General features: G+C 37.2%; 1 protein-coding gene across 5 annotated transcripts in view; it reads right to left on the bottom strand.

Annotated features, from left to right (window-relative positions):
- Positions 1–25167, bottom strand: part of LOC126184526 (uncharacterized) — a 338097-nt gene that overhangs the window by 173790 nt on the left and 139140 nt on the right. For all 5 annotated transcript variants that reach the window (XM_049926932.1, XM_049926965.1, XM_049926957.1 and 2 more), the window contains one exon: positions 12944–13062. In XM_049926932.1, coding sequence (XP_049782889.1) covers positions 12944–13062 — 119 coding nt within the window. The remainder of the gene's footprint in view (positions 1–12943; positions 13063–25167) is intronic.

The raw sequence follows: 25167 nt of genomic DNA, 5'->3' as shown, positions 1-25167 counted from the left end.
ATTTGTCCTCTAGCCATCCCTGCTTAGCGATTTTGTACTTCCTTTCGATCTCATTTTTGAGACGCTTGTATTCCTTTTTGCCTGCTTCATTTACCGCATTTTTATATTTTTTCCTTTCATGAATTAAATTCAATATTTCTTCTGTTACCCAAGAATTTCTACTAGCCCTTGTCTTTTTACCTACTTGATTCTCTGCTGCCTTCACTACTTCATCCCTCAGAGCTACCTGTTCTTCTTCTACCATATTTCTTTCCCCATTTGTGACAATTGTTTACTTAAGCTCTCCCTGAAACTCTGTACAACCTCTGGTTTAGTCAGTTTATCCAGGTCCCATCTCCTGAAATTCCCACCTTTTTGCAGTTTCTTCAGTTTTAATCTACAGTTCTAACCAATAGATTGTGGTCAGAGTCCACATCTGCCCCTGGAAATGTCTTCCAATTTAAAACCTGGTTCCTAAATCTCTGTCTTACCATTATATAATCTATCTGAAACCTGTCAGTATCTCCAGGCTTCTTCCATGTATACAATCTTCTTTTATGATTCTTGAACAAAATGTTAGCTATGATTAAGTTGTGCTCTGTGCAAAATTCTACCAGGCAGCTTCCTCTTTCATTTCTTCCCCCCAATCCATATTCAGCTACTATGTTTCCTTCTCTTCCTTTTCCTACTATCCGATTCCAGTTACCTATGATTATTAAATTTTCATCTCCCTTCACTATCTGAATAATTTCTTTTATCTCATCATACATTTCTTCAATTTCTTCGTCATCTGCAGAGCTAGTTGGCATATAAATTTGTACTACTGCAGTAGGCATGGGCTTCGTGTCTATCTTGGCCACAATAATGTGTTCACTATGCTGTTTGTAGTAGCTTACCCGCACTCCTATTTTTTTATTCATTATTAATCCTACTCCTGCATTACCCCTATTTGATTTTGTATTTATAACCCTGTATTCACCTGACCAAAAGTCTTGCTCCTCCTGCCACCGAACTTCGCTAATTCCCACTATATCTAACTTTAACCTATCGATATCCCTTTTTAAAATTTCTAACCTACCTCCCCAATTAAGGGATCTGACATTCCACTCTCCGATCCGTAGAACGCCAGTTTTCCTTCTCCTGATAACGATGTCCTATTGAGTAGTCCCTGCCCAGAGATCCGAATGGAGGACTATTTTACCTCCGGAATATTTTACCCAAGAGGACGCCATCATCATTCAACCATACAGTAAAGCTGCATGCCCTCGGGAAAAATTACAGCTGTAGTTTCCCCTTGCTCTCAGCCGTTCACAGTACCAGCACAGCAAGGCCATTTTTGTTAGTGTTACAAGGCCATATCAGTCAATCATCCTGAGTGTTGCCCCAGCAACTACTGAAAAGGCTGCTGCCCCTCTACAGGAACCACACGTTTGTCTGGCCTCTCAACAGATACCCCTCCGTTGTGGTTGAACCTTCAGTATGTCTATCTGTATTGGTGAGGCACGCAAGCCTCCCCATCAACAGCAAAGTCTATGGTTCATGGGGGGGGGGGGGGGGGGTTAATTACATTACTATAAACAAGGAAAAGTAAGCTACTTGTCACACATACAATCATTTCCTCTCCTATTGATTCTATAGTGACAGCTGTAAGCAAAGGCAGAGTACAGTATCACACATGCTAGAAATGTATTAAGAGAGAGAAGCTAGCGAATGATAATCAATGTATGGTAGGATAGCAGATAACATATACGAAACAGACAAAGCCACTTGATATCAAGTACCACAAGAATGCACCCAAAGTTAAATGATTTAATGTCCATAAGAGTGTAGAACTCTTGTCTGCTATAACATCCCACACAACACCCAAGGGCTAGATCAAACTTATGAGACTTGTCACAATTTTGTTAGGCACCATGCAGCTAATTCTCATGGCCTCAGCAGTCAATGTTCACTAGAAAACATCACGGTATTGTGGCAAAATACACAACAGTATAACAAAGGTGCAATGAGCAGCTGTGAATACAATTTTGTGTGACCCTTCAACGAAAGTGCTTTCTGAACAAATGAGATACGATGTACAGTAAAACACCCTTTTTACACTTTTCTGCAGACTGACCCAAAAAAGGGTAAAATGCAGGAAAGTGTGAAATACAGGAAAGCATAGGAAACACAACAAGTGAAAATGAATTCTTTTTATATTGTCCTTCTCTTAAATTATTAAAAATATGAAACTAAACAATTTAAATTTTGCCTATTTAAAACATCTGAAATAACTAATTATTTCTTTTTCTAACAGCAGTTAGCTCTACAAAATATTGATCACAAAGGCAGTGGCTATGTGCTGACACACACACACACACACACACACACACACACAAACACACAGACGAATGTGTGGGCTTCCCTCTTTGTTCCTATCATGTCCATGGTGTAAACAAACGTGGAAGCAAAAGTCTTCCATGAAATCACATTAAAAAGATATTTGTGTTCTAATGTGAGACTTATTACTGATAATCATTATAAAATTACAGTAAATAAAACTTAATGTATTAGAGGGATAAAAAATCCACTCGCCAAGCGGTGGCAGGAGAACACACATATGAACGGTATTACATACGCAAGCTTTCAGAGCCAGTGGTTCCCCTCCTGGCATGAGGATTGAAGGAGAAGGAAGTAGGTGAAGGAAAACGAGTGCTGAGGTTTAGGTAAAGGGATATAGTATGGAAAAGTCATCTCAAATCCCTGGTCAGGAGAGACTTACAAGATCTGAAAATGTGAGTGATAAAAGGTGGAAGACATTGCAAATGCAAGACAGAGATTACTGCTAAAACATCAAGCACGAGTTGATAAGAGCAAAAAACTAAGTGCATTGTATATGATTGAGTTGGGAGGGGGACGGCGAAAAACAGACAGGTCAGAAAATGAAAGATGTTGGAAACTTAAACAGAGTGGAGAAAGGAGTAGTAACTGCGTAGAAATGCTTAGAGAGGAAATTAACTCAAGTTCAGTACAAATGAGTGGTGAGAACAAAGGGCATGTTGTAGCATCAGTCCCCAACTGCGGAGTTCTGAGAGACTGGTGTCTCAGGAAAGAATCCAGATGGCATGTTTGGTGAAACTGGTAGAGAAATCATGATGGTCATGTGCACACGCAGCAACAGGATACTGTGTGTTGCCAGTAACAGGATGTATACGCAGACAAGGAAAAAAACTCCCAGATTTTTCGCGGATTTCCCGATTAAAATCACACTTTCTCCTGGGTGAAAATACACTTTTTCCATGTTAAGTGACATAATATTTTTCCTTGGAACTGTAAAACTTATCAATCCTTTTAATGGTTATGGTTTTATACACCAGTGTAGAATATCACAGCCCTTTCGAAAATGAAACTGAGAAAAAAAGATAATATACGCTGCTTATTTTTGTATTACGAAAGTATAAATTCGAATTACACCAAACACCACATGTTACTTTCTGAAGCATTGAAATCGAGATTGCGATTCAGTTTCGTAAGCCAGTCATACCTGATGTCACGTGATCTCACCAGCCAATACAGCGAATATTCAGAGCTTAGTACACATGATGTAATTAGCTAATAGCATTATCACTGTTAAATAGTGTGTACAAACAAACAGGAAAAGTTAATGGTGTAAATTAATATACTTATTGTTGCTACAAGAAAAGCAGAGCTTTCACATATAATATAGGTCTCAACAACTATTAAGCTGCAAGAGAAGCTAAATTTAACATATAATGTTGATTTTTTTGTGCGTGTGACACTTTTAAGATACATCACACAAATGTGCCAGTAAAATTTTTAATACCGACATAAATGCCTGATCTTCTGGGCTCGAAATTTTTTCTAAATGGCCGTCCTCAAATAGTTGATTTTTAAATAAGAGTCAAATGCTTTGTTATTTTGAAATTCATCGCACATTCTGGCACTTAGTTCATCTTGTGTAAAAGGAAATTTACTTTGAAAGTAACGCTTTTCAATCAATCATTTGTTTCAACAGTTGCCAGAGAGTGCCAGATAACAGGCGTCACTGTGCTTGCGCAGCTACAATGACACAGGAAGTCCGTATGTCCGTACGTGTAAAACATTAAAAGATCTTGCGTCTTAAAAGAAACAAGACATCAAAGGAATTTCATGAACCATACTAAAAGTGCACATTCGTACATCCAGATTCGGTTGTAAATTTTATTGGAGTACCAGTACTGAATTATCTTGTTTTCAGTTCTTTATTATGGAATAATGCCTTACGTGCTAGAAGATGAAAATATGCTCTTTGGAAATGCCGCGAACAATTGAAACTAGCCAACAGTGTGGAATTAAACACTTAGTTTCAAATAAATTGACAGCCTCAGCTGAAAAGATTAATAAAGCTATATTTCTTTAGCAAATCAACAAAAATAACTTCATTGTTCTGAAAGGAGATTAATGCTTGACTGAAATTGCTGCCCACGCAGATACCCTGGTTTGCTCCCAGTGAATATGGCACCTTGCACGCGTCAGTAAAATTTTTCCGGGTAGCATCTTGCTGCTTGCTTATACAGCTAACAGCCACACTTCGTAGCCAGAAGCGGGAGACAGTACATGCGCAAATCAACTGCGCATGCACATGGGACCACTCACAACTGCTCACACGAATCTAATGTAAACAGAATGAGATATTCACTCTCCAGCGGAGTGTGCGCTGATATGAAACTTCCTGGCAGATTAAAACTGTGTGCCAGACCGAGACTCAAACGTGGGACCTTTGTCATTCACGGGCAAGTGCTCTGCCGTCCCGAGTTCGAGTCTCGGTCCGGCACACTTCACAGGAGCTCTTCTATGAACCTCGCAGAAGAGCTCCTGTGATGTTTGGAACATAGGAGACGAGGTACTGGCAGAACTGAAGCTGTGAGGATGGGTCGTGAGTCATGCTTGGGTAGCTCAGATGGTAGAGCACTTGCCCGCGAAAGGCAAAGGTCCTGAGTTTGAGTCTCGGTCCGGCACACAGTTTTAATCTGCCAGGAAGTTTCTAATGTAAACAGATATGTCGTCATGCTCATCGGAGGTAATTTGTTGTTATGAAGCATTGCATAGTCTTCCTAAAGCCTTTGACACATTTTGCTACTGGCCGACGCTTCTATGAGAACTGTGTTTTGTTGTGTACATGGTGTATTTCCTTTGTAACTTAAGCTTTATATTAGTTGTCTTCTCTCGTTCATGTTTTATTGCTGCAGTATTATTCTGCTGTAGCGGGATGCAGTAATATCCTTTGTTAAAGTATTATTTCTTACCTACCCAAAAAAAGGGGGGGGGCAGTGGGGGGGGGGGGGGGGGGGGAGAGAAAATATCCCGGAATTCTAAAAAGATTCTGGGGTTTTTCCCAGTTTTCTCCCAGGTCGTATACAACCTGCAGTACACACCCTCTGCCTGTGCCCATTCATCCTAACTGATACCTGGTACATCAGCATGACTGCCACCAAGTTATCAGTTTGGGCATAAGCAGAGGGTGAATAATGACAACACAAAACAACCTGTTGCAGAACACGCTCTACAACATGACAGTCATGATATCAGTGCCCATTTCACCACACATACCATCTGGATTCTTTCCCAAGACACCAGTTTCTCAGAACTCCACAGGAGGCAACTGGCATTACAACATAGCCTTGGCTCTCGCCACCAACCTAGTCTTAATTTACGTTAATTTCTTTGGTCTCAGTATTTCTTCACTACTCTTAGTTTTCCACATTTTTTCATTTTCTGACCTGTCTGTCCCCCTCCCCCCCCCCCCCCTCCTCCCTTTATCACATACAATGCACTAGGCAGTCCCTAAGAATCAGCCTCTTCTCCCCATTCCATTCTGTAAGTCTCTTCTGACTTAGGGTTTTGGGTAGCTTTTCTGAACTCTCACCATTTCCTAAACCTCTTTTCCTTTCCCTTCAATCCCTCTGCCAGGAGGAGCCACTGGTTCTGAAAGCTTCCACATTTAATACTTTTCATATGTGTGTTCTCCAGCCGCCACTTGGTGAGTAGATTTTTTTATCTAACCAATACATTATATTCTCAAAAATTGATTATTTTAGTAAATAAAACTTGTAACAAAATACTGGTTAAAATATTAAAGTTGGCAGCCTTCAAAAAGGAGAACAATAAGCGAGACATCTACAGATGCTAAAAAGGTGGTCACTTGGTTAAGGGACATCCAGGGTAAGAAGGATGGTGGAATCTTCTGTTGTGTTATGGAACGTATAGAGGAATGTTTACGTATGACATCAGCTCATACCAACTTAAGACTGTGTGCCTAGTATGGATTGGTGTATTTCATGTGGAACGATTTGTGAAAGCCATTTATAGAGGCGGCCATCTTCACAAGTGGCATTTATTTCTATAAATGACTGAAATTTAATTAAAGCTGTTCTAATAAAACACAATGAGCAGAAACAAGGTTGCTACTAATGTCACTATTGTCAGACCATGATCGTCATTAAAGCAGTGACTCAGCATACTTTTGCAACTTCCAAACACTGAGAGTTTGTTAATTCAGGGGACCATGACCCAACGGGCCGAGAACGAAAACCTTCTATAACAGACTCAATGCTACATTGCAGGATCAATAGCTTGGTGTATATTCTGCATTTTCTGCATTGTTCCAAAGGTGACTTTGAGCAGGAACACGAGGCACTTTTTGCAGAAATCTGTATGAAAATCAGTGTTAAAGGTCGTGATAACCTCAAAGAAAACTTGAAATGTTGCAACACACAGCTGTTAATGGTAGGAGTATGACGTCAATGTAAAATGCGGGAAAGTTAAAATGGGGTTTTACTGTATTTTGTGATTAATTTAGTACAAAAAGCTGTTATGTGATCTCTCATTGTTTTAAAAAGAATGGGCTTATGCCACTTTCAAAATAAGAGGTCACTATATTACAATAGTAGCCTAGGGCATTTGAATACAACAGCTTTCCCATGGCAAGGAAAGGAAAATCTGTGCCACCGGATGAAGGAAAGCATGAATATGCATGCTACCCACAGTGCAGCTATATTAAAACATTGCAGTCTGCCTCTGTAACTCAGTGGTCATTGTGTCTTACTGCTACGTGGAGGATCTGGGTTTGATTCCCTGTTCTTAAAAGGATTTTTCCTTGATGGGAGAACTGGAATGGGGTGCACTCAGCCTCGTGAGGGAACTGACGAGTAGTAGCTTGACTTAAGCTCCAAGGAAAAGAAAGCTGACCACAACCAGGAAAGAGGTGACCCAATGCCCCTCCATACTGCATCCAAATGAAGTTAATGGCAGAAAATGCCATAACAGTTAGTCAGCCCTGACTGGCTCATCTGGACCAAAATGTCGAGCTTCACTTTTTCCCTTAGACACTGTACTGTACAACTGAAAAAGTCTTACTCCCAATTTTGACAAACAGTTAAGAATGAGACAAAATTCTACACACAGATATATCTTTCTGCGAGAGAAGGCCTTTATTTTACACAGTGTAAATGTGGTTCTGCGACTTGTTTGCAGTGACATCATTTTTGAAAGGTATTTACTCCTGGAATAATGTCCTATAAATGGTCATCATCTCCGTATGCCATCTATTTAATACCTAAACACTATGTGCTATGTTTTGCTTTTCGTAGCTCAAGTTCAGCAGCTGTGGGTAAATGTATTTTTTATACAGAACATGAAGAATAATGAGTCTGCAATGTACATATACTAAGAAGACATATACGAAGAAAGGAGCAAATGAAGTATGTGCATTCTCATTGTTATATAAAGGAATACGTACCAGAAAATGTCAAGGAGCTACTGTTGTTTTCCAATGGTTGTGTTGGGCAAAGTAAAAATCCCAGTAAAATTCGGGTGCGTGCATCTTTGGTGGGCACAGGAGCGTTTTAATAAAGTTGACCAGTTTTTTCCTATTTGTTAACATTTGTGTGATGTATGTGACAGGAAATTTTCCATGGTGAAATGGGTAACCAGGAGAAAAAACAGTGAACCATAATAAACAGTCTCACACAGAAGCTATTGAACTACTTAACCACATGCAAACAACATCTAAAGTAGCACTTCATTTCAGAAGTACAACCCCTAAAGAAATTGGAAAAAAAAAAAAATATAAAATTACTCAAAAACTCAGATTCCTGTGGATACAATGGCATATCAAGTAGGTTTTTAAAATCATGTGCAGACTTAATCAGTTATATATTGTGCTATTTGTGTAATCAATCTATGAAAACTGATGTTTTCCCAGATAGATTAAAACATGCAGTAATGATGCCAATCCATAAAAGTGGAGCAAGGGATGAAATATCCAACTATCGGCCCATCCCTCTGCTGCCAGTATTCTCAAAGGTATTTGAGAGAATAGTGTATGATAGGATTTATAGTCACACTACACAAAATGGCTTACTGGCTCCTCCACAGACAGAGCTATATTTAACCTAACAAATGAAATTTTGGGTGAACTAAATTACAAAAGGTGTCCAATGGGGATATTTTGTGACCTTGCCAAGGCATTTGAATGTGTAGATCACAACACACTCTTAAAAAAGCTTCCACATTATGGCATTAAAGACAAATCTTTGACTTGTTTAGAATCATACTTACAGAACAGGAAATAAAGGGTTGTCTTAAGGGGGACAGGTAGAGCATTAAAATCAGACTGGGGAATAAAAAGTATGGAGTCCCACAGAGCTCAATTCTTGGGCCACTAATTTTCCTGATCTACATTAATGATCTACCACTCACAATTAATAACAGAGCAAAAATAGTAATGTTTGCCAACGATACAAGTATCCTCATAAAAGGACCCAACTCCACAATGCAGGATACAGCCATGACAGTCTCTATTCAAGTACACAAATGGTTCACTGCGAATAGCATAACCTTAAATCTTTCAAAAACCAATATGATACAGTTTCTGACAAAAAATAAAAAATTAAAGCTCCTGAAATTCATGTTAACAATCACAAAATTAATTAAACCACACATACAAAATTCCTAGGTATCCAGATAGATAGTCACCTAAGATGGACCGAACAAATTGATCAGCTGGTCAAGAAACTTGGCTCATCATGCTTTGCACTAAGAGCTCTCCATCAGTTAGTAGACAGAGACATAATGTTGTTATCATATTTTGCATATTTTCATTCTGTTCTCTCCTATGGCATAATCTTCTGGGGAAATGCTGCAGGTGTTGAAAAAGTCTTCAGAATACAGAAATGAGCAGTGAGACTAATATGTGGGGTCCCTAATAGGGCATCTTGCAGAGGTCTCTTCAAATCTCTCAGGATACTTACCATCACAGGTCAGTATATATACTCAATGATGTTATTTGTAGCCAACAACAGGGAATCGTTTCAGAAAAATTGTGACATCCACAACCATGACACAGGACAGGTGAAAAATTTTCACCAAGGCTCTACAACTCTCACAAAAGCACATAGGGGAGTTACTGAGTCAGGCATAAAGGTCTTCAATAAGCTCCCTATCAATATAAAAAGGGAAATAAGTAATGTACAGGTTTTCAAAAGGAAACTAAAATTATTCCTCATTGAACAAACTTTCTATAAAATGAATGTATACTTAGAGTTATAAGGTATAAGAATGGGGGAAACTGCCTAAGAAAAGCACGCCCTTAAAAATAAAGTGTGATGCTGTTACTTGTAGTTCAACTGAAATTGTGGTGATAAAATGTAAATTTATCTGTGTCATTACCAGAAAACGTGGACTCCCATGTATCCCACTCACTTGAGCATTCACTTAAACCTCTTCTTAAGGAATGCAGTTAAAGTTTGTATTCAATTCAAATCATGACCATGAAGAAAATTTACTTGTTTATATACCGGGTGACCAAAAAGTCAGTATAAATTTGAAAACTTAATAAACCACAGACTAATGACACACATGCCTGGAATGACATGGGGTTGAAGAAGAAGAAGAAGAAGAAGAAGAAGAAAAAGAAAAAGCGTTCACAATATGTCCGACAGATGGCGATGGACAGCAAAACATCAGTGCCTGCGCATGACAATCGTGTATAAAAGGAGCTGTAATGAGAGAGAGAATCAGATGCGCCAGCAGTCGCAGCATGTTGGAGTTACCTGAAAAGGCACTTTTAGTGAAGCTGTATTATCAGAATGGGGAATGTGCTACGATCCTATCGCCATAGGAAGGGGATTTGAACGGGTAAAGGTCCATTGACAAATGCAGCCGTGACGAGAATGATTTCAGAGTTCGAAGCCACAGGTTGTTTAGACGATAGACCCCCCCTAGTGGCCAACCGAGCACAAGCGTAATGCTGCTGATACAGTTCAGGAAGAAATGGAGACTGTAGTGGGTTTGTCTATGCATGGGGAAGTCAGCACTCATGCAGTCGCACGTCGCACCGGCATTCCATACACTACTGTTTGGTTGGCACTTAGGCGTACCCTCTGATGCTATCCGTACAAAATCCATCGGCATCATGAACTGTTACCTGGCGATTTAGTGAGGCAGAGGGCATTTGCGGTGTGGCGTTTTAAAACATGGCGGAAGATGACAATTGGTTGAGTAACATGTTGTGGACTGACGAAGCTCATTTCAAGCTCCGAGGGTCTTTCAACGCCCACAACTGCAGAATTTGGGCTACTGAAAATCCTAGAACTGTCGTGGAAACTCCATTGCACGACGAAAAAGTCACGGTATGGGTTGGATTTACCACATCTACCGTTATCGGGCCTTTTTTTCTCCGAGGAAATGCGTGATTCTTGTTTTGTAACTGCTACCGTGACGGGTGAGAGGTACACCAATATGTTACAGAATCGCATCATCCCCAGCCTGGCTGATAAACACCTGCTCGAATGTATGATGTTTATGCAGGATGACGCTCCACCCCATATTGCTAGATGTGTGAAAGAGCTCTTGCGCACGTCGTTTGGTGGTGATCATGTGCTCAGCCGCCACTTTCTTCATGCTTGGCCTCCCAGGTCCCCAGACCTCAGTCTGTGCGATTATTGGCTTTGGGGTTACCTGAAGTCGCAAGTGTATCGTGATCGACCGACATCTCTATGGATGCTGAAAGACAACATCCGACGCCAATGCCTCACCATAACTCTGGACATGCTTTACAGTGCTGTTCACAACATTATTCCTCGACTACAGCTATTGCTGAGGAATGATGGTGGACATACTGAGAATTTCCTGTAAAGAACATCATCTTTGCTTTGTATTATTTTGTTATGCTAATTATTGCTATTCTGATCAGATGAAGCGCCATCTGTCGGACATTTTTTGAACTTTTGTATTTTTTTGATTCTAATAAAACCACATGTCATTCCAAGCATGTGTGTCAATTTGAACCTCTCTATCTACATTATTCTGTGACTTATTCAGTTTTCAAATTTATATTGACTTTTTGATCACCCGGTATGTCAGTAGCATAAAAATATGCACTGTCACTTATTCTACTATTTTAAACAGTCACTTAAACTGTTTTTGGCATAATGCAAGCTTTAATACTGCATGCAAGTAATTGTCCTTGATAAATAAACAAATGTCTGTGCAGTGTGATGTATAAATGTTCATGTACTACTGTAATTGCATCAACTGACTTGTCCTATATTACTTGTACACTGTTTGTATAATATGTAATCAACAGGACCAAGTAAATAAATAAAGTGAATACTGTGAAATAATATCATGAAATGATTGCCAATGCTTCCAAAAATTGTAATTTCACCATAAATTTAATAGAAACTGAAGATATCTACAGCTTCCCTATGTGGTGACCAACATACAACCAGAAAAGGGGAATTTTGAACGAAACACACAAAATGACGTGTTTCAGAAAGTCAGGTTTCAACTATATTCCTTATGTATTTTCAACATAGTAAGTTACAGTCATGTGATTCTGAATACACAAGAGGATTACAGAACCATATCTTTTATTTCTAGAAATTCTGAAAAGGCTATTAACCAGAAAAAAATGCATGACATTTAATATTTACTTGATTATATTCCACATGAATGTAGGTATTTCTATGATGATTCGATGAAATGGCCTGTACGTATACTTTGATTAAAAGATCAAATTAGTACCACAAAAAAGGAAATACAACTATACATTTAAAAAAATTGACAAGAAAGACATAAGGAACTTCATAGTAAGACCAATTAATCACTTACTAAGTGGAAACAAGGTCATAAATCGGATAAAAGTTGTATAGTTTGAGAACTTTTTATTGCAATTGGTGAAAAAAAACTGTATATAAAACTTATTTGATTAAAAATGTACAAGTAAAAAAAAAGAGCCAACTTAAAATACGACTAAAAACATAACTTGACAATGCTTATGAAATGCATCCCCAAGAAACGGACCTTATTTCTTCCCCGAAGAGAGTGTGACACTTAGCAACAGCAATAACAGCAAAACATCCATTTCATTCTGTTCTTTAAACCTTGGGAAGCTCATTCAGTTGCATTCCTTATATTCATCCGAAGGATGTTTTTCTTTGTCCACAAAAACTGAAGTTTTGGAATAAGGTCATTTAAAAAAGGACTGTATCAAGTACATGAAGCAGAAAAGTTTAATTTATTTGCCTTAGATGCTGCTGACTGCACCATACACTTTACTGCTGCAGAAACAAATCAGCACATTTAAATAATAAAGCACTGTGGCTGTTGAATTTCTCATGTGGGAATTTTAGATGCTGATGCCATAGGATCATATTTTTTTAACACACACACACACACACACACACACACACACACACACACACACACACACACACGCAAAATGAATTGAGCTTCAAAGTAGTATGTCTCCTTTTTATAGTGGCTAAACCTGTGAAGGTAGGGTGCTTTTCTGTCATTAACAAGATAAAAGGCCTCCTTTATGGGGTAAGATGTCGGTTCTTCAATGATACATTTTCTTTTTAAAATACATACCAATAAACATAATTATAGCACATCACATTTTGATGTATGCATCACTTACGTGTATAAGAAACTCTTTTGACCCTTCGTTTCTGATGAATCTTCTTCAAATTCTGGTATCTTAAATTTTTCAATACAATCAGCTTTAGCTCTACCATAGTCAGGTTCCTCAGGATTCCACTGTATAAAGGGCAAAAAATGAAAATACAACTATATATTAAAAATGGGCAAGAAACACATAAGGAAATTCATAGTAAGACCGATTAACCAATTAGTAAATGAAAACAAGGACATAAATTGGTTAAAAGTTGTATAGTTTCTGAGAACTTTTTATTGAAATTGGTGTGGAACTGCAAAAACACTGTATATACAAATAATTTGATCTTTACAGCCCTTTTTTAATGAATTTTAAGAAGCTATATCAACCAAACTTTGTTTTGAACTTTTGTAAATGCTTGGTTTTCTTTTGATACAAAGTAACATAAAATTTCTTCACAATTTATACTGTAAAAAAAGAAGGCTTTCTATATCAATAGAAATTATTGTAGATAAATGTGAAACATATGGGAATTCATAAGACCTAGTACAATACCAACAAATGCACTTGGAGTACAATACTGAGCATGTAAAATTCACTTTCAGCTCCCACAAACAAAGTTTAAGTGATGAAACAGAGCGCGGGAAGGAACTGTTCTACATATACATCATCAGCCATCTGATGTAAATTGACAGATAAATGCCTCCTCTAACCTTTTCTGCACATTTATGCCTTCAGCTATATGCATCAATGTCACCCCTGCATGGTTTCCAATGTCATCTATCGATCTTCTATTAGACAATTGTCTCAGTCTTACCTTTTGGAATCTACAAAAACCTGCTTTATCTATCATCCATTTTCCTAGCTATATGTCCTGCCTATCACTATTTTGCTGTTATTTATTCCCACCACTGTACATTTTATGGTCAATGATATCATCTATCTCATTTCCAGCTTGTTATCTCCATCTCTGATTTACTGTCTGTAAAAATTATTATCTGTGGTTTTCCATGGGTTATTTCCATGGTACTTCTGGAGCAAAGTATTTTCTTCCTGTTTTGCAATTATTTGTTCACATTATGTGACGATAGCACCACAGTCAGCACTTTCCATGCTTTGTTCCTGTTTATTTAATTTTTTATCTTGTCTAAATGTGGAACATGGTTCATTTAGCTTAATTCGGAATTTTCTTATCCCAAATTAGATTTCTCATTTCGCTGTAGAACCCTGAGACCTTTTGTATCCTGTTGAGTACTTCCCTTTCTACTGTATTGTTCTCAGAGGAGACACTTCCTAAGTATCTGAAGCAGGGAACCAATTTCAATCAACTTTCATAAAATAAAAAAAATAAAAAATAAAAATAAAAAAATAAAAAAAATTATTAATTAAAAAATCCTATCTTCAACTATGGTCTAACAACTTGTTTTGTCTAGTATTAAAGGATGTTGTTTGCCTTCCCTATAAGTGCTCTATAAAGCTAATGAATACTTAGTATTGCAACCGGTTTTATAACATACGAGGAACGTTGCTGTGGGCGAAACTGGCGTAGTACGCATTTCTGCCGCTAGACGCGTATGGCGCAACTCATTGCCAGTTTAGTGCTATGTATTTTGTCAACCTGGCTTGTTCTGCTCATCTGCAGTGATTGGTTTTGCTCGTGCTGTTTTGTTCTCGTTTCGTTTTTTGAGAGTAAGTTTAAGTGAACACTGTGCAGCTGTGAAACTTTGTTTTCTACTCAGTAAAAATGCTGCTGAAACTGTTTTCATGTTGAAAACAGCTTACCAAGATGACGCTGTGGGAATACCGCAAGTGTATGAGTGGTTTGTTCGATTTAAAAATGGCGACGGCAACTAATGACAAACCTCGTTCTGGACGTCCATCAACTGACCAGATTGACAAAAATATTGAAAAAATTCAAGAGCTTGTGTTCACAGGCCCTCAACAGGCAACTGATTACCTGTTGAGAGATTTGTGGCAAACAGTGTTCGTAAAAGAAAAAAAAAAAAAATTATTATTATTATTCCAGCAGACAGGTGACCATGTTTGGATAAAAATGGCATGGTTCCGCTGCCCCACACAACTTACTTGCCTGACCTGGCTCTGTGCGACTTTTTCATGTTTCAATGCATGAAAAGGGTCACGAAAGGAAGGCTCGGTGCAATTTTTTAATGTTTCCATGCATGACAAGGGCCATGGAAGGACGCAGATTTGACAACATTGAAGTAGTAAAAGAAAAAAAAAGAGGGAGGGACAAATGTATCAGTTGTAATGGAGAGTATTTTGGAGGGGATAAGGTTGTCTTGTAAACAATTTGAAAATATATAGTTTTTAAAAAATAATAACTTTTTGTTTTGGTACCACCTCATATACACTGAGGTCATCAAAACATTGTGTCTTCTTGTTTTTCATGTTTTTCAGTTCCGTCTATAACTCCCACCATTTTAGAGAATGGTGATCAAGATTGGAAGTAACCTGCTGTATGTCTTCACTATGAGGATATTTCAACTATGATCACAATTTGATAATGATGAAGAATATGCTGAAGTTTAAGAAAATCCTCATGAAGAAGCAACATACAAGTAAATAGGATAGAGGCATACGGAGGAATGAGGGTGTACTTTCAGGGTTTTCTGAAGCTGTAGATACAGCAATAACAAATACAACGGTAGAAGTTTAGTTGCCGATGAACAGATATATTTAAAAAGACTAATCACAGATGTTGGGCTAACAGGAACAAAAGAGGAAACTGTGAGAAACTGTAGGTAAGAGGAGAATTACTTCAACTGAGTGATGAAAGGAGAAATAGAAAAAATATCGTGAACAGAAATGAATAGAACAAAACAAGATACTTAGATATGGAATGAATAGGAAGTGCATTCAAGTTAAAGCAAAATGATTGCAGGAAAAAATATAAAGGAATCGAAGTGCAAATTGTCACTGGAAGGACAGATTTAACATATTCAAAATTGAAAATAACTTTTGGGTAATTTAAAAGCCTAATTGTCAACACTAAAAGTTTAAAAGAATTCCATGGTTAAAAACAGAGGTGTGAGCAAATAGGTGTAAAACAAGTTCATTGTGGGCTGGTATGAGGTGAGGAGGAACTGTCTGCTAATGTGACAGAAGAAGAATGGAGCACTGATTTGCATGCTATAGAGGATCTACTATCAGAGTCATAGTTTAGGAAAATTTGTGAACCAAACTGGCAAAACAGACAGGTAAAATTCATTCAGGGTTTCTAAAATCTGAACTTGCATATTGTACTCAAGCCTCATCTCCTTACATAATTTTTACCTGTCTATGGCCAAAGTTCTTGATGCCTCAGGATATGTTCTATCAACAGATCCATTCTTTTAATCAAGTTGAACCATAAATTTCTTTCTCATCATAATATGATTCAGTATCTCCTTGATAGTTATTTAATCTCTCCATCTATCTAAAACATTTTCCTGCAGTACCATGTTCCAAAAGCTTCTATTCTCTACTTATGTGGACTGTTTATTGTACACATTTCATGTACATACACAGCTACCCTCCAGAGAAATACCTTCACGTGAGAGTTTACATCTAATGTGTTCCCCCTCCCTGTAATGTTTTCGTTGCTAATTTTATATCCTCTCCACTTCTGTCATCACCAATTATTTTGCTGCCCAAACAGCAAAACACACACACTATTTTGTCCAACTGTTCTTCTAAGTTCTTTGCCCTCTATGACAGAATTAAAATGTTTTCAGAAAACCTCAAGTTTTTTATTTCTTCTCCCTGAACTTTGACTCCTTTTGCGAATTTTTATTCGGTTGCATTTGCCAGTTTTTCATGTTTTCCATAAATACTTAGAATCAGTGTTTGCAACTGTGACTTATTAAAATGACAGTTTATCAATGGAGATAGGGGCCTAATCAATTTTTGAAAATATAATGTAACTGGATAAGGAAAAAAAAATCTGCTCACCAAGCGGTAGCAGGAGAACACACATATGACAAGTATTACGTACGCAAGCTTTCAGCGCCATTGGCACCTCCTCCCGGCAGAAGGGTTGAAGAGGAAGGAAGAGGAGTGAAGGAAAAGGACTGGTGAGGTTTAGGGCAAGAGATAGACTTCAGAAAAGTCAGCCAGATAGATTTTTTTATCCGTCCAATTACATTATAAAATGATAGTTTGCTATTATTCACACCTGTCAGCTCCGTCCTTTCTAGGAATAGGAATACCTACATCATTCTTGAAGTCTGAGGATCTTTCACCAGTTTCATATAATGGCACAACACATGGAATAGTTCTGTGATGGCTGGCTCTCCCAATACATCAACAAATATGAGGGTATGTCATCCATTCCAGTATACTTGTTACAACATAGATATTTCAGTGCTCTGTCAAATTCTTCATGCAATATCTTTTCATCAGCTACTTCCTATTCTTTTTCAATTATATTCCTTTGAAGTCCATTTCCCTTGTATTGCCTTTCTATATATTCCTTTCACATTTCACCTCTCCTTTCTTTGCTTAGTCTAGATTGCCATCAAAGACATCAATGTTCATACTGACACTTCTCTTTTCTTCAAAAAAGTCTTTAAATTTTCTAAAGACTGCATCAACCTTTCACCTAGCCATGCAAGCCACTACAGCCTTACATTTGTCCACTAAACATTCATTCTTAGACATTTTGCACTGCCTGTCAACCTCATTTCTGTATGTCTGTACTTCCTTTCAACTGTTTGATTTGTTGCAGTTTTAAATTTTCTCCCACTGTCAATAAAATTCAATAATTCATGTTATCCAAGGGATTCTGACCAGGATTTCTCTTTGCCTATCTGATCTCCTGTTGGCTGCAGTATTTTATCTCTCAAAGCTACCCTTCATCTATAGTTGCACTCCTTTCCACTGTTTCAGTCAACTGTTACCTCATGCTCCCCATGAAACTCTCAACCACCTCTGATTCTTTCAACTTATCTAAGCCCATTTCCTTAATTTTCTAGCATTTGCAGTTTCTTCCGTTTTAATCTACAGTTTACTATCGCTGAATTATGGTCAGTGTCCATATCTGCCCTTGAAAATGTCTTACAATTTAAAATCTGGTTTTGAAATCTCTGACTTACCTTTACATAATCAATCTGAAACCTTCCAGCGTCTCCAGGTCTCTTCAACATCTATAACCATATTTCACGATTCATCAATGAATGAAATATGCTCTGTGCATAATTCCACCAGGCAGCTTCCACTTTCATTCCTTTGCCGCAGTCCGCTTTTACCTACTATTTTCCCTTCTCTTCCTTTTCCTACTGTCAAATACCAGTCCCCATCATAATTAAATTTTCATCTCCCTTAACTATCTGGATCATTTCCTTTATCTCATCATATATTCTTTCAAACTTTTCATCATCTATGGGGCCAGTTGGCATATAAACTTTTACTTCTGCAGTGACTGTTGGGTTCATATCTATTTTGTCTACAATAATTCAGTCACTGTTCTGTTCTTAATAATCTACCTGCACTCCTATTTTTTTTATTCATATTAGAACTCCTCTTGCATTACCCCCTATTTTATTTTTATTTATAGCCCTTCACTCACCTGAGTTCTTTCTGCCACCATAATTCACTAATTTGCGCTATGCTAAACTTCCAACTATCCATTCCTCTTTTTAAATTCTTTAAGAAACCCACACGATTAAAGGGATCCAACATTTCATGCTCTAGCCCATAGAATTCTAGTTTTGTAGCTTCCGATTACATCCTCCTTAGCAGTCCCCATCTAGGGATCTAAACAGGGGACTATTTTACTTCTGGAACTCTTGACCCAAGGGGCTGCTATCATCGATAACCCATACACTGAGATGACAAAAGTCATGGTATAGACACAGATAGTGGTAGTATTGCATATACGAGGTATAAAAGAGCAGTGCATTGGTGCAGCTGTCATTTGTACTCACATGATTCATGTGAAACCATTTCCAATGTGATTATGGGTGAATGACAGGAATTAACAGACACTAAATACAGAATGGTAGTTGGAGCTAGACACATGGGACCATCCATTTTGGAAATCGTTAGGAAATTCAATATTCTGAGATCAATTGTGTAAAGAATGTGCCAAGAGTACAAATTGCATGTGTAGCCTTTCACCACGGACAACGTTGAGGCTGGAGGCGTTCATTTAATGACTGAGACCAGCAACATTGCTCACAGACAAGCAAAACTGCGTGAAATAACTGCAGAAATCAATGAGGGACGTATGATGAACATATCTGTTAGGACAGTGATACAAAATTTGGTGTTAACGGGCTATGGCAGCAGACTACAGAAATGAGTGTCTTTGCTAACAGCACAATATTGCCTGCAGCAGCTCTCCTGGGTGAGAGACAATATCAGTCGGACCCTAGACGACAGATAAACTGTCACCTAGTCAGACAAATCCTGATTTCAGTTGGTAAGAGCTGATAGTAAGATTCTAGTTTGACATAGACCCTACAAAGCCATGGACCCAAGTTGTCAACAAAGCACTATGCAGCCGTTTGCAACAGAATTTTTATGGATGACAATGAGCCATGTCGTCAAGCCACAATTGTTTGCAACTGGTTTGAAGAACATTCTGAACATTTTGAGAATGATTTGGCCACTTAGATCACCCAACATAAATACCATTGAACATTTGTGGGACATAATCAAGAGGCCAGGTCATGCATGATGTCCTGCACCGTCAAAACTTTTGCAATTATGGAAGGCTATAGAGGCAGAATGGCTCAATATTTCTACAGACCTGATAATATACAAGATGTGCATGGATCACAAGGAAACCACAAGGGGATAATCATAATGGAAGAACAAGAGTAAGTGTTCAAACCAAAAAGGGCACAATGGAGGAGGGTAGGCTTGCATCTATTGTTAAACCTGTACATGAAATGCCACAGGAAACAACAGAAAAATTTGGAAATGTGATGAAAATTATGGGTGAAAGGATATCAATTGTAACAATCATTGAGGATTTTATCATCCTCTGTGAAAGTGAGGGAGAATTAAAGGATGTGTTGAATGGAAGGAATAGTCTACTGGGTGCAGAATACAGACTGAGAAATAAAAAAAGGGAGATGAAAGTATTAGATACCACCAGGAATGAAACTAGTAGCAAACTTAACTTGAAAATTGGAATAGCTGACAAAATGTGAAAATTCTGCTACTTTCGAAGTATATAACACTTGATCTCCTAGTAGGATCTACTCAGGAAAATGTCATCATCAGGAGAAACAAAACTGGTGTTCTATGGATCTGAGCAAGGAATGTTTGATCCCTTAATCACTTAGATAGGTTAGAAAATTTAAAAAGGGAAATGGATAGTGTAATGGATCTGGGAGATGTGTTATTTTCTACTGGATTTGTCGATACCAAATTTAATGACGGAAATTGTAAATGTTTTCCTAGATTTTTGTCAGAATTTTTTTAAATTGTAATTTGCCTTGTTTTATGATAATTTACTTATATTTTTGAGAGTGACAGCATATTGATTACTATTAGTAGATGTGACGAAGAATATCAAAGAGACTGATTACAAGTGGAAGCTTGTGTGTTGTGTAAAATGTCTTTGAGACGCTGGAGTCGTCTTTGACTGTAGTCAGTCGGCAGTGAACTCTTGGTGTGTGTTGACGGTAGAACAATGTGCAGGTTGCAGTCATAAATAATTTGCTAGTGAACAGGAAAAATTAATTGTGTTACTACCTTTTTTATATAAACTTCAAGAAGAAACCACATTCGAAGAAACGGTATTTGAAGCACCAAAAATGAGGCAAACGCATTGAACCAGGTCATTTCTGCAGCCGACAAAACTGCATTGTGGAATCATACTTCCACTAGACGACTGAAGCCAAGACAAATGTCATCTTGTAAACATTTCACAGAAAAGGTACTGTGACGAAATATGCCAAGTTTTAGTAAATAAAAATTGTGAGCATATTACAACTGGGGACTGTAGCCAGGATAATGTGTTCACGTGATCTTCAATAGTGCTACGAGGAAGAAAATTTTTGTGTGTTAATACCAGTTTTTTCAGAATGTGTGTTACAGTATTTGTGTTCATCGGGAAGTAAAAGTTTTGGAGAAGAAATGTTTCGGCAAAAAATATAATTTTCGACAGAAGTAGTAATTTCAAGAATTTTGGTCAACAATCACATGGATGGAAAACGTGGATTTGCAACAGTAGAGGAGTGTTCCAGATAAGTCACGAAACCCTCGTATTTTGTTAAAACAATATTTTTATCTTGTTTTTTATTGTTGTGTATAAAAAAAAATTTTTCTTCACAATGACTTATGCGATTTTCGAGAGTATTGTGCCTAAAGTAGAATATAGTAATTTAATAGACTTTGAAAATCAGGACAGGTCAAATGAAACAGAAAGAACCGATCAATTTGATTTAAAAAGTTTTCTTGTAAATTTCACAAAAGAAATTAAACAATCAGTTGACGACAATAAGACTTACTGGAATGAAAAAATTGATAACATTTTGTTGCAAGTCCAAGCAGTCAATACCCAAGTGGGTGATCTTTCGAACAGAGTTGGCAATGTTGAGGAAAAAATTGAATCTGTGGAAGCAAAAGTAAATGAAATTGATGCTAAATTGAGCGATGAAATTAATACTGTAAAAAATGAGTTACTGGCAGATAGGGAAAGAAATTTAATTGATTTTATTGAGATAAAAGGGGAAATTAAAAATTTGGATGAGAACACAAAAGTTTTAGTAGAAAATGTAGAACAAAAAACTGACAATCGTTTGGTTACTCTAGAAAAAAAAGTAGAATGCAATGATTTAGAAAACAAAAAATCTGTCAAAGAACAGCGATAAAATTGAAACTTTTGACATTGAATTTCAAAGCAAAAATCTCAATGTCAACACATGCAATCTTGTATCTAATATTCCAGTGAAGCACTTTTCGGATAGATGGACCCTTACAGCCCATTGATTTTATACAGTATTGTAAGGATTGTTTTTTACCTCACTCACCAGATGATATGAAAATTAAATTTGTGAAAAAATTCTTGGAAGGGGAAGCTTTGACTTGGGCAAACCAGATTGTAACTGTGGGGATGACCTTTTCAGAATTTGAATCAAAATTTCTGGAAAATTTTTGGGATGATCTTAAACAAACTAGAATCAAAAGTGAATTTTTGAATGGGAGAAACTATATAGAATCAGATGGGAGCATGAAACAATTTTGCAAAAGTGAACTTCAAAAACTTATTCATTAAACAAAACCTTTGGATGACTTGATCAAAATTGATACCTTAAAGAGAAGATTGCCATCAGCAATGCAGTTGAGTTTAGTTCATTGTCCTGATAGTAATGTTGAGCAGTTTCTCAATTATATTGAAAAGTTGGATAGGGTAACAACAAGAAAACACAGTGGGTTTACTCAGAAACGTAGTGGTCAAAATTGGGGAAATGATAACTTTCAAAAAAGGGAAGAAAACAATTATCATGGTGTTAGTCAAAATTCAGGGGGATATAACAATTTTCAAAAGAAGGACCATAATTTTCATCCAAAGCAAGAACAACATTTTCGCGGAAATAATCAACAAAATAGAGAACACTTTAGGGATCAAAATCACAGAAATTTTGCTCGAGATCAGTACAACAGAAACTACCAACAATAAGGTAATGTTTGGCATAGGAATGGGAACAAAAATGTTGATCAGAGACATTGGCAAAACCACAATCAGCAGTTCAAACAGGAACGAGTTGTAATTCAGGAAATAAAAAACGAGTAGACACCCCCTTGAAAGTCCGCAAGGTTGAGGCAGAAGGTGAGCATGATGAAAGGACCAATGGATGTGACAATCATAAACCCAAACATGACAGATCCAAACCTAAGTTATCACATGAGGTCATTAGTTGTTCCTTATTGAAGAAATTTCAAGAGGAAAATAATGATGATATTGATAAAGATAAAATTTTCAGTACACGAGAACATACAGTAGATAAAAATAATTGTGATTTATTTAATTTGACAGAGTTTTACACTTGGGCAGAAAAGAACAACACTTTGTCAGATGATGTAATTTGTAGAAGTTCAGAGACGTGTGTGAATGAAAAAGAGAATGTATGCTGTGAGAATGAAAATATTGGTGAAAGGGATCTGGTAACTATAGAAAGGGAAAATAATATTTTGGGGGATAATATGAATGTGTATGACCTGAATATGTATAATGATAATGATGTTGATGATAAAGTTGATAATGATGGTAATGGTATTGATGATGATGTTGAGGAAAGGTGTTTCATTAGTTTAAAGAGTGAGTTGAGTATACATATGGTTGAAAATGGATTAAATAGTGAGAATACTACAGAAATTCCCAGGGATGTTACCAGGATGAATAAGGCTCGCAAGCAGGGTGTATGTGAAAGTGTGAATTTTGATGTTGTTGGTAAAGAATCTGACTACACAAATAATGATGACACATGTATAACTTCTAGCCTAAGTGAAAAATTTACAGATACTAATTACACACACACACATTTCTTATGAATCTATGGCTGAACAGTGAAACAACTACTTTTGACAAAAACTTTAGAAAGATGCTTATTAATGTATGTGAAACTATATGTCCTGAATGGTGGAAAAAGATGAGATATTTTATTTTTGAAAAGCTGAAGGATAAGTTCTTCAATAGTATACAATGTGATCTGGATGAAAATTCTTGGCTATTTGAGATAATAGAGAGTACTAATGATAATTTTGTATCTTGTGCAAATTTTATAACTGTGACAAGTAATACATATAATGGTATACCATATGATTCTGATAAGTATAGGTTTGGGGAAATTGAAAGTGATTTATTACATGAGGATACAGGTTCTGAGAAAAGTGATCAATTTTGCAGTCCTTATATAAAAGTTCAAATTGGGTCATGGATTGGTAAATGTTTAATTGATACAGGAAGTGAGATCTCAGGAATATCTGAAAGGTTAAGCAAGAAATTAAAAGTGGGGAAAGATTATGTTGAAATGACAGTTGTTGGGGTAAAGATAAAAGGTGCTACTGGGAAGAGCAGTAAATTGGTAAAAAGCCAGGCTTTAGTGACATTTTTAATTGAAGGCAAGTTGTTCACACATGGATGTTTTGTAATTCAGGAATTTAATGAAGATTTTCTTTTGGGTATGAATTGGATAGTAAAAGTAAATACAGCATTTGACTGGGTTGGAAGAAAACTTTAGATATAAACTAGTGAAAGGGAATGCATTCAGACAAATTTTGTGAACACGCTTGGTGAGTAATGGAAATTCTGACAGTATCAATTTACTAAAAGAAAATAGATTGAGAATATTGAAATGCATAGATTTGATACTGATGAAGTTGAATTTGGGAATTTAGTAAATTTGAAAATTTCAGAAACACAAAATTTATCTGGGGAGCAAAAACAACAGTTAGAAAATCTGCTGTGGGAATACAGTGATGTTTTCAGTGACATATCTGGTAGGGTAAAGGGTTATCAGTGTGAGCTTCAGGTAAAATCTCATGAACCATTTTTCATAAAACCATACAGTATTGCAATATCAAAAAGACCTGCTGTCAAGAAAGAGCTGAAAAAGATGGAAGGATGTAATATAATAGAAAGGAGTATCAGTGCATATAATAATCCTTTAGTAGTTGTTTCGAAAAAAGATGGCGGAGTAAGATTGGTTTTGGACTCTAGATACTTGAACGAAATTTTGTTCAGACAGACAGACCATCCCGAAAATATTGATGAGTTACTCTATAAATTTACAGATATAAAATATATGTCAAGTTTGGATCTAACTTCGGGTTTTCATCAGGTACCACTTTCGGTTAATTCTAGAAAATATACTGCTTTCTTGTACAATGGTAAGAGTTACCAATATTGTGTTGTGCCATTTGGGTTAAATTCCTCTGTTTCCGAATTTATAAGAGCTTTGGATCATGTACTGGGGCAAGAACTTGCATCTAAACTGATAATTTATGTACACTCCTGGAAATGGAAAAAAGAACACATTGACACCGGTGTGTCAGACCCACCATACTTGCTCCGGACACTGCGAGAGGGCTGTACAAGCAATGATCACACGCACGGCACAGCGGACACACCAGGAACCGCGGTGTTGGCCGTCGAATGGCGCTAGCTGCGCAGCATTTGTGCACCGCCGCCGTCAGTGTCAGCCAGTTTGCCGTGGCATACGGAGCTCCATTGCAGTCTTTAACACTGGTAGCATGCTGCGACAGCGTGGACGTGAACCGTATGTGCAGTTGAC

The sequence above is a fragment of the Schistocerca cancellata genome, chromosome 1, assembly GCF_023864275.1.
Source record: "Schistocerca cancellata isolate TAMUIC-IGC-003103 chromosome 1, iqSchCanc2.1, whole genome shotgun sequence".
Taxonomy (NCBI): domain Eukaryota; kingdom Metazoa; phylum Arthropoda; class Insecta; order Orthoptera; family Acrididae; genus Schistocerca; species Schistocerca cancellata.
Note: the sequence above shows the minus strand (reverse complement) of the source record. Positions and strands in the feature narration are given on the sequence as shown.